Source organism: Heloderma suspectum, chromosome 2, assembly GCF_057233095.1.
Source record: "Heloderma suspectum isolate Gila_16-S chromosome 2, 16-S_ref, whole genome shotgun sequence".
Lineage (NCBI taxonomy): Eukaryota > Metazoa > Chordata > Lepidosauria > Squamata > Helodermatidae > Heloderma > Heloderma suspectum.
In genome coordinates this window covers 175,716,270-175,730,896 of record NC_139459.1, presented here as the reverse complement: position 1 = coordinate 175,730,896, position 14,627 = coordinate 175,716,270, and the positions used below count along the sequence as shown (strand labels likewise).

Here is a 14,627-nt window from a genome sequence, read left to right as displayed (position 1 = left end):
CCTATCAACCTTTGAGGTGTGACTCAGAAACATAAAAACATATTCTTTTTCCACTAAGAAGAATACAGTGCACGTCTAGACCATGGTGCATGAAGGGATTTTGCAGTGGTGGTGGTTCAGATATAGCCTCTGGCAGCGATTGGCTGGCATGCCTTATTGTCATAGAAAGAAGGGGCGGGCAGAAGGGTGCCACTGTTAGAGCTGTTCAGAGCCAAGAATGGGGCAGAACAGATAGAAGGACGGAGGGAAGGATGGGTAGAAGATCAGCCTAGGTAAGCTGGGGCCTGAGAAAGCCAACAGAAGCGGGGTTGGGATAGAAAATGATGACTGAAGGGAAATGGGAGAGAGAGATTAAGTAGAGAGGAGAAGTATATATGGCCAGGAGCTCGAAAAAGGTGAGGGATTGTCTATTGATTTGGAATAACTAGTCAAACCTTTGGCTGCCACCCTCTAGTCACCACAATATGCAACCATGGATATAAATATTTTACATGTCTAAAAATACAGTTTAAAAAACAAATGCCCATAGCATGTGGGTACTGTGTGAGCTGGCTCTTAAAGGGCCCAAGAGACACTCTTGATTTACTTGTGAGCCACAGCAAGCTCTTGCTGGCCCTTTATCATTCAGCTTGCTTTTTTGTCTGGCTTATTGGCTGTGTCCGTTCAGGTTTTTAATTGATTTTTTTTTAAAAGCAGGTTTATGATTTTATGGACCACTTTGTAGGCCAAGAAGCGGGGTTGGAATCTCATAAATACATCAGTAAGTTTTGCTATACCTGGCTCCTTGTATCTCAAGAGAGAATTGCCCGTGCATTTAACGTGCTGGGTAACCATCCTTCCCCTCCCTCCCCTCAGTGACTCCAGCTCATTTCCCCACCATGGATCGGATGAAGAAGATCAAGAGGCAGCTGTCTATGACGCTGCGGGGGAGCCGGACGGTTGAGAAAAACCTCAATGAACCCATCAACATTGAGGAAAACAACAGCAGTGATAATGGTGAGTTCTCCTGTTTGCCAGCGGTGGAGGAGGAGGGTGTGTGGATAGGGAGCAAGCCCTGAGTTTTTGCATGGTCAGGAATGTACTGTGGAGTGTGCAGCATATGATGGGTGCCTTGGGAACCTTAGATCCAAGGTCTTTTTACAAGAGCAAGTTTCTAGTCCTTAAACCTTCAGAGTGAAAAGAATGCACATGGAAATATGTTTTGTTCAGTGGTCAGGCAATGAGGCCTCTTTGCTAAGTGCAACCATCAGCGTCTCCTGGTGGTCCCCTAGTCCCTGCCTTCATAGGTTTCTTCCATTCCTGTTGTATTCCTCAGTGAGTTGAAGATGAACATGAACATGAAGCTCCAAATTTTAAATCAAATCCCAGAAAATATCTTCAAAAAGAAATCATGGCAAGATACAAACAAAGTGAAGCATGGAACAGCAATCATGTATCGTTTTCATTTGTTATCCACCATATCCTACAGAGGCTAAGGGTGGGAACTGTTTAGAAATAGATTGTCAAAACACTTAAATATCATTAAATTTAAACTCACCCCCCCCCAACAACAACAACAGGGGAAAAGGCCGAACATCAAAATAACCTTCTGCTCATCCTTACTTGCAAAATCTTCGCCTGAATAAAAGAGGCTTTACCTTGCTTCTCAAAGATACTCTGCCACTGTTTCCCCCCCCCCCCGATTATTAGAGCAGCCTTCCCCAGTCTGGTGCGCTTTAGGTGTGTTTGGGACTACAACTGCCACCCTTCCCAGCTAGCAAGGGCCTGCTAGCTGAGGACAATGGAGTTGTAGTCCCAAACACACAGTGCACCAGGTCGAGGAAGGCAGTGTTAAGATAAAGGGAGTTTCAGAACTGAGGAACAGCCACTGAGCGTTCTTCCGTATAGGCACTCGCTGTTCAAAAATTTAGGATTTGTAACATGGCGTTCTAGAGCTCTGTGCCGCATTTAGGTAAGACAGATGTGAAGAGAATAGTGGGCCCTCTTTTCAGCAACTGTGTCACAACATGACACAGCCAGTGTGGTGTAGTGGTGAGAGTGTTGGGCTGGGAGCCAGGAGACCTGAGTTCTAGTCCCCACTTGGCCATGGAAGCTCACTGGGCAGCTTTGGGTGAGTCACAGACTCTCAGCCCAACCTACCTCACAGGGTTGTTGTTGTGAGGATAAAATGGAAAGGAGGAGGATTATGTACGCCGCCTTGGGTTCCTTAAGGAGGAAAAAAGGCGGGATATAAATGTAATGAATAAATAAATAACAAACATACAAAGACCCAAGTACAGGATCATGACTCTCTCGATCTTGCCACTCTAGCACATACTATAGTATCTGTGCAGCAGCCCCGTACGTCAGTGTGATGTTACCTTGAGTACAGGGGGTGGATTGACTTTCTTTCTTTCTTTTCTATTCTATTTTTGAACGACTTGACTTGAATCTCCACACTCCATGTACGTGTTCTAATATTTTCAAAGCAAAAGTGCCGAGTTTGGCGCTTTTGCCAGTGCTTATGGTCCTGGGTTTGTGCTCTTTCTTAAGGCTGTAAGAAGTGCGTGGCAGGATCAGGGCGAGATCCGCCTTGTCCGGCATGAATCTCAGCCACCCGCAGGCGCGAGGTGGGCAGCAGGAAATTAGCTCTGGCCGCCCAGCGAATTCCAGCCTCCCTTCTGCCCAGCCCTGGAACAGACAACGGCATTTGCTACAAGAGTGCGCTATCCGTGCTATGATTAGGTACTAACCTAACTGTGAAAGAGGGTGCTAATTGAGGGGAAGCGAGAACCATGGATGCAAAGGAGGGAGGAGCAGGGAGGAGGGGTTCTCTCTCCCTCACGCTGCGCATGGTGCAGGCAGAAGCAGCGCAAGAGACCTGAGCTGCCTCTGCCTGCACCGAAGCCCAGGGAGCGACCACACTCCTGTCTTCCAAACCCTCTGGCACATACAGAGCGCTGAGGTGAGTGGAATGCTTGGGTGAAGAGCACAAAGAATGGCTTGACGACTGATCCAAACCAAAGTCTGTTAACCCCAGATCATGGAATCTTGAAGATTGGGGCGGGGGGAAGGGATGGGGTATAGGAATAGTTGTCCCTGAGGAAAGTAGGGGAGGGACTGTGGAGAGCGAGCACATCATTCTGACAGCCAGCAATCCCTCGTGGAAGCTGACTGTGTTAAGGTTATCTCTGTAATGATGAGGACTAGAAATTTGATCCTTTGTTGTTAAGAATGAAAGCTGGGGTTCTAAGGAATTGGATGCATGTGCTGGAGAACTGCACTAGCAGTCATGCTCTGTGCTTTGAGGCTATGCAGTTAACTGTCCCTTTCTGTATTACAAGGGCTTGATGTAGTTCTGTTCCCAGGTGGAGGACATTTCCAGTCCTTTGTTATGGGGGAATCAGATTAGGTGGTCTCTTTGAGTTCATTGTAGCACTGTAAATGTCCTGCCCCCCCCATCATTTGGGTGGGGATGATTCCAGTTCTCACAGCTGTGGGGAGGAGGTGTCCCTCTCAGGTAAGTCCTGCCTCTGCCCCCTCCCCCTTCATGCCACCTTGCTGAGGGCTCACTTTTAAGTTTGATTTCCATTCTGCTGTGATTTTTCTTTTGTTTTTCCTTCCTTCATATTTCTCGTTTGTTTTCTCTGCTCTTTTCTTTTTGTGTATCTGCTTTATTTCCTCTTCCCTTCCACTGTGGCGCTGGGACTTGTGTGATGGCCACTCCCTCCCCCTTTGTGGGTTTGGTTTCTGTTTTGTCTGCTTTGGGCTCAATCTTCCCCTTTCCTTTCCTCTACCTGTGTGCCCCCCCCCCGATGTGCATCTGTTTGTGTGTCACCCCTTCCTTTGGAGTGTGCTTGTGATTCTCCTTCCTCTCCCTTGTACCTCTTCTCTCACCTTGGATGTGTTTCCCCTTCTTTCCTCAATTCCTTGAACCCTCCTTTGCGGGCGGGTGGGGTGCTGGGCTGCTGGTGCATATTCTTACCTTGGTTCCCCATTTTTCCTACACTTGGCCCATTCCCTGGGATCCCCCCCTTCTTTCCACTTTGGCTGCTGCTGCTTCTCACTGGTGTCTTCCCCCCACCCCATCACACCCCTTCTTCTCCTTGTTGATTTCTGTTCTCCGCCTCCTCGCTCGCCACATGCCCCCTCCACTCCTCTATTCCTGCACTCCCCGTCTCCCTCCCATCATCCACCCCCGTCTGTCTGCCCATTTGTCCATCCATGGGCTTCCCTCTTCCCCTCCCCCCCCCAGGCCCCACAGTGAAGAGTGTGCGCCCCAGCACCTCCCGCAGCGTTCATGCCTTCCTGCACCACTACGCAGGCGCTCTCCGCAGGCCCCGCCTGGCCATCAGCCGCAGCCTGAGCACTCACCTCAACTGCACCACCCGACTAGGTGACTATCACACCTCCTGCTGTGCCCATAACAGCTCACTCTTGTGGGTAGGGGCCTATGCCAGTCCTGACTGGCCTAAAGAGAGGGTTTCTGGAGCCAGGGGTGGGCAGAAAGTAGATCTCCAGATGTTTTGGACTTCAGCTCCCGGCATATGTGACCATTGGCCATGCCAACAGGGGCTTGTGGGGGTTGAAGTCCAAAACATCTGGAGATCTGTTTTCTGCCCACCCCTGAGTTACTCCCTTGGGCCCCTCGTCAGCAAGCTGGGCTGCCTCCAAGTTGGGAATCCCTTAAGCAAGGAGTCCAAGGTCTTGAATTTCCACGGCCGGCTCCAGGAGGACTTTGATAAGGGTGCTGGAGACGAGGACTTCTGGGCCTTATTTCCAGTGAGCTTTGCTTCGGGTGCTGTCAACACGAACTTTTAAGGCCTGTGCCCTGCTATTGTGTCAGCTGCACTTTTTGACTGATGAGAGGTGTTTTTCGCTTCATGTCATTTTCATGAAGGCTCATGGGAGCCCTCCTCAGGGAAGGGTAGGGGGCTGGTGGTAGACCACATGCAAGAGGCATCGATCCATGGCACCTCCATGTAGGGCTGGGCAAAACCCCTGCCTGAAATCCTGGAGAGCTGCTTCCAGTCAGTGTACACTAGCTTTCCTAAACTGGTACCCTGCAGATGTGTTGGACTGCAACTCCCATCATTCCCAGCCAGCATGGTCCTTGGCCATGCTGGTTGGGAATGATGGGAGTTGCATTCCAACACATCTGGAGGGCATCAGATTGGGGAAGGCTGAGGCCTGGCTCAGTATAAATCACCTTTCTGTCCTTCCAGCACAGCCTTCCCCAACCTGACGCCCTTGGGATGTGTTGGACTACAACTCCGATAATCCCTAGTCGGCATGAGTGGGGATGATTGGACCTGTAGTCCAACACATCTGGAGGGCATCAGGTTGGGGAAGGCTGTTCTAGATTCTCAGGAGTGACACTGACATGAAATCAGCATACACCTCATTGTTTAAAAAAGGACACTGAATCAGTTCCATCAGACACAGGTTCTAAGGGCCTTGTTGCTTTTAAAATGAGGTCCAAAAACCCAGAGAGCCAATGTGATGCAGTGCCTGGAGTACTAGGGTGTGGATCTGGGTTCAGAGCCTGCCTTGGCCATGGGCTTCTTATATGGCCTTGGGCAAGTCTCTTTTTCTGAATCGCAATATTAAAAATGGAGTCATTGAAGAAACAAACCCAAACCTTTGGGTGTTAACCCTGCAGGGTTGTTGCTCCTTAAATACTATGCGGACTTTTCATATGCAGACATGATATGAAAATGTTTCTACAGATAATCAACCCAAATTACTGGAAGTGGGTAATAATATTATTGGATTGCAAGGGGGAGGAGTGAGAGAGGGAGACTTGATTGGGTGGGCTATGTTATCCAAAGAGGTTGGATCTTAACCTAGGTCTATCCCTGCAGCAGCTGAGGTAGCTGAGTGGGCTGTACAACTTCAGACTGATGGTGAAGGATACAACTTTTGAATGCTCCGCCACTGAAAAATTCCCTGCAGATGGAGAACTAGTACATCAGGGAGAAAAGTTCTAGCCCCGGCCTCTGCCTGCTGTGCTGGTTTTCTCTTTGCAGGGAGGTTTTACTCAAGGGGGCATTCAAAAAATTTGACCAGCTCTCCACTTACAGTTTGGCGTGGAGCAGTTCATTCTACCACCACTGTCTGCTGCGTGTGCAGACTGAGCCTTATTCCTGTTCGTGGGGGGAAAGTCTAGGGACAGCATTTCCCACAGAATAGACTTCAGGGATGGGGGCTGCCAGGAAGAAAAGGGAGGGAACTTTCAGACTTGCAGTCACCGTACATGCAAAATTTACACAGTGGTTTCAAATTGAGGTCTTATTGCTCCCTGAAGGTCAGTTTTAGAAGTATTAGAGGGAATCGGATGAGAGGAAGGAGGCCACTAATTCTCCATGCCTCTGGTATTTCCATCACCGTCTCTCCTTGGTGCAGAAATCGTTCATGAAGACCTCAAGATGGGCTCAGATGGTGAGAGCGACCAGGCGTCGGGCACGTCATCTGATGAGGTGCAATCTCCAGTCCGGGTGCGCATGCGGAACAACCCGACACGCAAGATCTCCACCGAGGTGCGAGTGTTAGAGGTGGTGGTGGAAAGTTCAGGGCAGCCCCTGCTGGGAGGTGGAGGCTCTCCGTCTCCCTTTTAGCCTGGGTTTCTTTTTGGAGAGGATCGTGGAAGGGATGTGTACAGAGATGGCTCTATTCACATGCTCCATTCTCCTTCCTCCTAAAAGAGCAACTTAAGTGGTCAGGAATATTCAAAGTCTGCACCAAGAAACTTCAGATAAAATCATGCGAATCACAACAACAACAACAACAATTCTATACCACCCCATATCAGAAACTCTCTGGGTGGTTTACAGAAGTTAAGCAATGCCTGGCTGTAGACTGATTTCGCTCATGCTCCCCCAGTTGGCCCTTCCTGGTGACCTCTTCAAGGTCCCACATGCAGGACTCTCCCTGTGAAACTGGGCAGATAAAATCCATGCCAGCACCTCCAAATGTCCTGAGGAACAGAAAGACCACTGCTGCCCTTCTGAAAACCTGAAGAGGTCGTGCTGAGAGTCCCCTTAGGAAGAGACTCCTTCAGAATGGGTACTGCAGCAGAGCAAGCCCTCAGCAGGCCTCAGGTGCTGGTCACCTCTGCTGAGCATGCCAGTCACAGGAGGGCAGCAGTGTTTCATTGGCTCTGGCTTTATCCCTCAGAAACTAGACCAAATTCACAGTTGTATTTCATCACACCTGGTTGCTATTGGCGACCAGAAAATCAGTGCAAGCGAGCGATCAGGCCCTCTGGCCCTCTTTCATCAGGCTGCTTGGGTTCCACACTGGCTGCAGGGGAAGGGGCTTCTTTCTCCATACGGGAATGCAGCGGACCAGCAAAGGGGAAGTAGAGTGCTCTGTTTCTCCTTTGCCAGCTCACTGCACTTGTAGCCTACACATTTGTTTTCTACTAGGCTGCTTTTTATTCGTAAGAGGAGGCCCTTACGAATAAAATCAGGCAAATAAAAATCTTGCCAGGTATGTAACTTTTGGGGGCTTGGTAACCAGGCTGCTCAAATTTCTCTCTCCTCTCCAGGACATTAACAAGCGCCTGTCCCTCCCGGCTGACATCCGGCTGCCCGAAGGCTACCTGGAGAAACTCACCCTCAACAGCCCGCTCTTTGACAAGCCTTTGAGCAGACGGTTACGTAGAGTCTCTTTGGTAAGTCATAGCTCCCCCACACCCCGGGTCCCCTTCTGCCACCTGCTGTCCCCCCTGGCTGGAATTGGAGCAGCGGCAAGAGCTGAAGACTTGCAACTGCTGCTCCCGCTGGCTCTCTCTCTCTCTCCAGCCCCGCCCCCCGCCCCCCCCCAAACTGGAAGAGGGCCGCTGCTCACACTCTGCTTCTTTGTGCTTCCTCACGTAGTCGGAGATCGGTTTTGGGAAGCTGGAGACGTACGTGAAACTAGACAAGCTGGGAGAGGTGGGTGCTGTGACCATCCTCATGAAGCCTGGATGTGGGCAGGAAGGCAGAGCTTTCCCAGAATTCCAGTCTAGGAGGCACCTGGGATAACTCCTTCCCACCTTATTTTGGGGCAGCTGAGAAATCTTCATTCCCATGCTTATTTTTTTATTTTAATTTGCTGATTTATGTTCTGCTCTTCCTCTAAGCAACTCAGGGTGGTACACATGGTTTCCCTCTCACCATTTTATCTTCACAACAACCCTATGAAGTAGATTAGGCTGAGAGAGGGTGCCTGGCCCATGGGTTCCCGAGCAGAGATTTGAACCTGGATCTCCTCAGTCCTAATCCCACACTGTAACCAGTACACCACGAAGAGCAGTAAGTTTGACCAGTCTGGTATATTTGCCCATTTATTTCAGTAAGAACTTCAGCACCTGCCATCTCAATAGCACTTCTCACAGTGGATTTGATCCAGTCAATCTGGGAGAGTGGGTGTAGTCCTGTAGAGAGAGACTTAGAATTGGGAGTTCTTGGTTTAAATTCAAGAATACTCTTAGGTCCTTCCTTCCTTAGTACATGCATTTGGAATACATCAAAATACATGGAATCTGGCATTTTCCAGGATTGCAGCTAACACCAAGAGCTCCATGTTCACCTGTATCTCAGCCTCAATCCCATATCTGTAAAATGGGCCTATTAATGACCCACCTCAGGGCTGTTAAGAGGATGAATGAGAGAAGAGGATTCTATTAACTGCTCTGAAGGTTATAAAGCAAGAGCAAATCATTCCCCTGCAGACCAGAAAATCTCCTGTCATTCATTCATTCATTCATTCATTCATTCATTCAAAGCATTATCCCACCCTTCAGCCAAGGCTCCCAGAGTGGTTTACAAGATCAGAAGTAAGACAGTCCTTGCTTATAGGCTTACAGTCTAAAAGGCACAACACAAAAGGAAAGGGAATTGGTAGGGAGGAGGGGAAAAATTCAGGCACTAGTTGCAAAGTTTAGCAGGTCATGTAGCTGGATCTAAATACAATGGAAGGGCTGCTACTTCCTCTTTGTTGGATGGCCTCAGCAGTGGCAGTCAGTAGCAGGGGTGGAGTGGGGTGGGAGCTCAGCTGTAGCTAGGCATGATGGAGGGACACCAGACTGCTGCTTCCTCTCCCTGCAATGGTCTCAAACCAGTCTGGTGCTGAACATCTTTCTGCAATAGTGTAGTCAGGGACCCTTGCCTAATTCTGTGTTCCCCATCTTGCCACGGAGAAGACCAGCAGCCCTTGTCATCCTGTACTTCCAGTGAATCAGCCCTTGCTCTCCCTGTGGCTGCCAAGAGTATCCCTGTTACTGCCCTGAATGAGGTTGTGACACAGGAAGGAGAGGAACCATGGCTGAGTAGGTCAGCTTTCCCTGAGCTGGTGCCCTCCAGATGTTTTGGACTACAACTCCCAGCATTCCTGATCAGTGGTCATGCTGGGTCTGATGGGAGTTGAAGCCCAAAACATCTGGAGGGCACCAGCTCGGGGAAGGCTGGAGTAGGTAGATTGCAGTCAGACTAAAGGGGAGAAACTGTGGCCTGTTGAATGGTGAAGCCTGTGTCTGGGCTTTACCACTTCACCATCATCATTATCATCATCATCTATTACATTTCTATGCCACCTGGTTTACCAAAGATTAAAACATTAAAAATACAATATGCAAAATGTAAAAATATAAGACACACACAAACAGACAGTATACACAAAGACAACATATATCTAAAACAATTTTGAGCAATCAGCCAAAACATTAAACATATACAGGATCAATTACAACTCATCACATGCTGCCAAATGTCTGGGGAAAGAGAAAAGTCTTCACCTGGCGCCGAAAAGATAACAATGTTAGGTGGTCCATATTGGGGAGATAATTCCATAATTGGGAGCCATCACCGAGAAGGCCCTCTCGTTGCCCTCTCCCACTTCAAACTATAGGGGCTGACATGATGGAACATTCCCCTATACAATAAATCCCCTCCACCTAGAAATGTAGATTTTGGGGAGCAGGGTTCTAGCCTAGCATTCCCCTTGACATGGAGGGGTGTTCCACCAGGCAACCCCCCCCCCCCAGCAGTCTGAAGTGGTATAACCCAGACATAGGTTTACAATCACAGTGAGAAGTAGGCCTAGAAAGGTGGATTCCGAGATACATTCCCAGGAATTTTGCAGAGGAGGAATTTGGTGGAATGGGTATGGGGAAAGGGTGGGAGGTGGGGGACAAAGGCATAGCTGAAAGAATAACTGTGTTGGAACTGAAGTTTTGCATCCCAATGTGGGGGATGAAATGTCTTCTGTGGTGGCTCAGAGAGTGGCTAAAAATAAACTGATGGTCAGCTTAGAGGGGAGTTCAGGGGTTGGGGGAGGCAAGTTGACATCGGGTGGTGGTCTACTAGCCTCAACTGTGTCTCTTCCGCTTCAGGGGACGTATGCCACTGTCTACAAGGGAAAGAGTAAACTCACTGATAACCTGGTGGCCTTGAAGGAGATCCGTCTTGAGCACGAGGAAGGAGCGCCTTGCACAGCCATCCGGGAAGGTATGTCGACCTCTGGCTCCGTCTGTGGTCACTTTTAAGAAGGCTTTAAACACATCCGTGTTATCTCTGGGTTTTAACTGAAAAAGCATTGTGGTATTTGCTGCTGTTAGTAATTCAAAGTAGTATTTTCTTGTATGGCTTAAAAAAAAAAAAAGCTTACATTTAAGGCGCTTTTATCATTTGTTTGATATGGAATTATACTGGTTTGTATTTGGAAAGACCACAGTCTTAAAAGGCGGCTAAGAAATCTGTTAAATAAATTAATAAATGGGCATGTATTTATTAACCCTTCTTTATTAACATTTATATATTCAGCCAAATAGCATGAAAGCGCTGGAAAGCAGAGAAGGCCATAGCAATTTGTGTGAGCCAAATAGCTGTAGGCGTGCATAAAATAATTATATATGGAAAATTTAGGTCAGGGGTATGGAACCTTAGGCCTGGGGTTTCAAACCGGCCATCTAGGGTTCCCCAGAAGGCCCCACCCCTTTTCCACGACCACTGATCATTGGATGGTTTCCTGGCTTTTGTGCAGCTTTTCCCCTACTCAAAAAGGTTGAAATGCCTCTCCCAAGGCTAAATTTCTGGCAGTAAGAACTCTAAGCTAAAATATGCTGGTATTTTGGCCACGCTGCTTTTTGTCTGTGGCCTTGCCCACCACTGGAATGCAGCCCTCAGGCTGAAAGAGGTTCCCACACCTGGTTTAGATGAACTCAAAGTGTAGTCATCTAAGATGTTTGCGACGATCGGAAGAATTTTTTTTAGCAGCCAGAAGTACAGGGAAATTCATATAGGGTAGGTAAGGCTCTGAGTGAATCAGATGTGGCAGACAGAGGTACCGAGCCAGAAATGACATTCTGATCATTCTGTCTATTAGCAATGTTCAGAGGTGCGTGCAGATTCTTTTGTAGCCAAAATGGCACCGCTGATGCACAAGAAGGAGGTATCAGCAGGCTTGGTGGAACCTTGAGGTTTGCAAAAGTCGATTAAAAAAAACCCCTCACCTTTGGGGGCCAAACCCCCTCAAAACAGAAAAAAGGATGACTGTGCAATGGTGCATGCATGAGGTCACATGGAGGGAATGGGAGGGGAAAGAAGCACTAAGCAAATATATATGCAGCCTAGTGAGGCCATTAATTAAATTCTGCTGGAGCTCAGGATATGACTGCAGCTCTTGACCCTCCCATTCTACCTGCCTCAGCCGGGCCTGTAAGGCAAAATTCAAGAGGGCAGAAATATCCCCCCACCCAATCTGAATGTACAGGGAGGGGAAAGACTCTGCTGTCCTTGGTGAGGCATTGAGATAGGAGTGAGGCAGAAGCAGAGGAGCCACACACTGCTGTGCTCAGGCTCTATCGTGGCAAGGGCTTAGCGTTGTTGGTGAGGTCTGGGTTACTGGATTCTACTGTCAATCAAGGGTTTACCAAGGTTTGGGGCAAGTCCGTTTTCTCGTTGAGACAGGAACAGGACGGCACCACAGAGCTCTGAGTGGGGCTGGAAGCCAGACGAGCTTGTCTGTATGTTGCTCCAACAAGCTGCAGATTGAGACTGAGCCTTAAGTAGGGGTTTAGCTTCCTATAGGCTGGTTAGCCCCACCTCTACACCGACTAAGTCCTCTTCTCTTAAAGGGCAGTTTTAGCAGCCTTAGTCTCTTAAAGAGTTGTTTTAGCAGCCTTGGGCTGCGATGACATGGGATTGCCTGTGACATGCCAGTACCTTCATGGCTGGAGGCCACAGAGTCCAAGGATGGCAATTTGAACTCCTCTGGACGCAGAGGACCAGGTCCCTGGGGACTTTCTGGAGAACTGAGTCCTAGGAAGGTGGAAGCTGGGTGACACCCTTCTATAACTAAGTCTCCTCCCAGTGCTTGTGCATGCACGCGCGCGCACACACACACACACACACACTTTGGTGATGCAGGTGAGGGGTGGGGCACACTGCGCAACATGTTGAAGCAACTCTCACTTGTCTATGAATATAAAAGTCAATTTCTAATATTTCATCACAGAATTACCTGCAAGGCCAGAGCAGTAAATCATACAGGGACACAGCAGGCAGCCTCCTCCCTGGTTGTGTCCTTTGGGCTTGCAGGTGCATTGAATTATTTTGTTTTGTGCAGCAGGTGAGCAGCTCTTTCCTAGCACAGAGTTTGGGAATGGCTGCACTAGACGGTTAAGAGGTGCTTCTGATGCAGGTCTCACCATGTGTCACCCCCCCCACTCCTTCTCTCTCTTTCTCTTCTAGTTTCACTTCTAAAAGATTTGAAACATGCCAACATTGTGACCCTGCATGATATCATCCATACAGAGAAATCCCTCACGCTTGTCTTCGAGTATTTAGTGAGTAAATGGTGGAGGGGAGGTGGTGGGGGGACACAATAAATTGGAACTTGTCTTTCTTTACGAGTTGAAATCCAGTTCCCAAGTGTGCAGAAAATTGAGCATCGGCCCCCATATACAGAACTGCCAAGTCATTTTAAACAAAGATGGTGTTTACACATCAAGCTGTCATGGCTTCCTCCCAAGGATTCCTGGAAATTGTAGTCTTATGAGGGAGCTCAAGAGCTCTTGAGAGAATTCTCAGCAGCACCCTCACCAGAACCACCACTTCAGCGGGAAGATGTTGTAGCTTAGGTGGGACCTAGTTCTCTGAAACATAGTAATGATCATAATAATGCTTAGCACTTGTATCAAGGTTTTCTGACAATGCAGAGTGCTTCACATATGTGATCTTTGTAATGAGTACAACAAGCCTGTAAGGTGGGCCATTATCATTATCTCCTTATTTCAGATTAGAAGGGCATGGCCCAAGAGATAGTGGCTTGCGTTGCCTACAGCCACCTAGTAAGCGAGGATCGAACCAGAGACTTCCCAGCTCATTGTTCCCACTCTTAGCTACTGTATTACCCCGGTGATGCAACAGCTCAGGTTGGGGGGTTGGGGTAAGGAGAGCCTCTTGGCAAGCAAAGGAATTTGTTTTAGGAAAAGGGATCTTAGAGAAAGTTTTGATATTTCGTATGCAAGGGACCTAATTAACCCATCCTAGAATTTTTTGCCACAAAGGCCAGTTTGGATCAGCGCAACACGACTGTAATCAGTTGTGCAAATGACACGATCCATGCCAGTATGGGCGCAACACCCACACATAGAGGGCTCACCATAGGACTCAGTGGTGCCCTGTCCCCCATTTGCATGTGCCTTCCGTGTGCTGGGCAAATAAGGGGACCAGGAGGCCTGTGTGTGCCTCCCGTCTCCCCATCCAGCCCTCCCTCTCTCTCCGGTCCAAGCTAGTCTAGCTCGAGAAGTCTTATCTTGGGGCAAGAGGGAGGGCAGGATGGGGAGAAGGGAGGCGCACACAGGCCTCCTGGTTGCTGGACTGGTCACAGCACAGAGGTCTGGCTGGGATTGACTCCCACAGCGAATCCTCCTGTGAACGCTATGCCCACCTGAGGATGGGTCATCCCCATTGTCTTTACGATGAGCAGTGCACTTCTGGGCATATTTAATCAGAAACAAGACCCATTGAGTTCAGAGGGACTTTTGCCCACTGAACTATGCATAGGATTGCAATCTTAATTGTATATAAGTAAATGTGTTTGAGGCCGCAATGCTATGCATGTTTAGACAGAAAGAAGTCCTATGACTCCCAGCATTCCCCAGCCACCCGTGCTGGCGGGGGGGGGGGGGGTGCTGGGCACCGTAGGGCTTTTTTGTGCCCTGAGTGACTGAACTTACCCTGGAGAGAAAAGATGCCAATCCTGTATATTCCTTTCCCCCCAGGATAAAGACCTGAAACAGTATCTAGATGATTGTGGCAACGTAATAAATATGCACAATGTGAAGGTAAGTGCTTGGCCCCCATCTTTTTGCTTGGGTCTCTTTATCTCAAGCAACTCTACTGACGTAGCTGGCAGAGGTCCAGTTCAACATGAGATTCCATTTAGGCAGGGGTAGGTAACATGGTGCCCTCCAGATGTTTTGGATGACAACTCCCATAAATCCCACATCTACAGGGTACCACATGGCCTACCCTCACCTTTGGGAATTTGATACTTCTCTGGTTGTTCTCCCTAACACGTTGTTAAAAGGTTTTCAATTGTATACATGTACAAATGATCCCCAGTTCCCCTTTTCGGCTTATACTGTGTCGGACCATTTT

The 14,627-nt window shown here is 48.6% G+C and overlaps 2 protein-coding genes across 16 annotated transcripts in view; one reads left to right on the top strand and one right to left on the bottom strand.

Moving 5' to 3' along the window:
* Positions 1 to 14,627, bottom strand: part of LOC146353374 (synaptonemal complex central element protein 1-like) — a 615,017-nt gene that overhangs the window by 452,846 nt on the left and 147,544 nt on the right. The gene's annotated exons all lie outside the window — the stretch shown is intronic.
* Positions 1 to 14,627, top strand: part of CDK16 (cyclin dependent kinase 16) — a 63,059-nt gene that overhangs the window by 36,237 nt on the left and 12,195 nt on the right. For 5 of the 15 annotated variants that reach the window (XM_084836312.1, XM_084836313.1, XM_084836314.1 and 2 more), the window contains exons 2-10: positions 697 to 760; positions 856 to 996; positions 4,235 to 4,375; positions 6,385 to 6,518; positions 7,529 to 7,654; positions 7,860 to 7,916; positions 10,355 to 10,469; positions 12,714 to 12,808; positions 14,249 to 14,311. In XM_084836312.1, the coding sequence (XP_084692438.1) occupies positions 709 to 760; positions 856 to 996; positions 4,235 to 4,375; positions 6,385 to 6,518; positions 7,529 to 7,654; positions 7,860 to 7,916; positions 10,355 to 10,469; positions 12,714 to 12,808; positions 14,249 to 14,311 (924 nt within the window). In that variant the 5' untranslated portion in view covers positions 697 to 708. Of the gene's footprint in view, positions 1 to 693; positions 761 to 855; positions 997 to 4,234; positions 4,376 to 6,384; positions 6,519 to 7,528; positions 7,655 to 7,859; positions 7,917 to 10,354; positions 10,470 to 12,713; positions 12,809 to 14,248; positions 14,312 to 14,627 lie in introns of all 15 variants that reach the window. The other 10 variants (XM_084836323.1, XM_084836324.1, XM_084836325.1 and 7 more) reach the window with 4 other exon arrangements.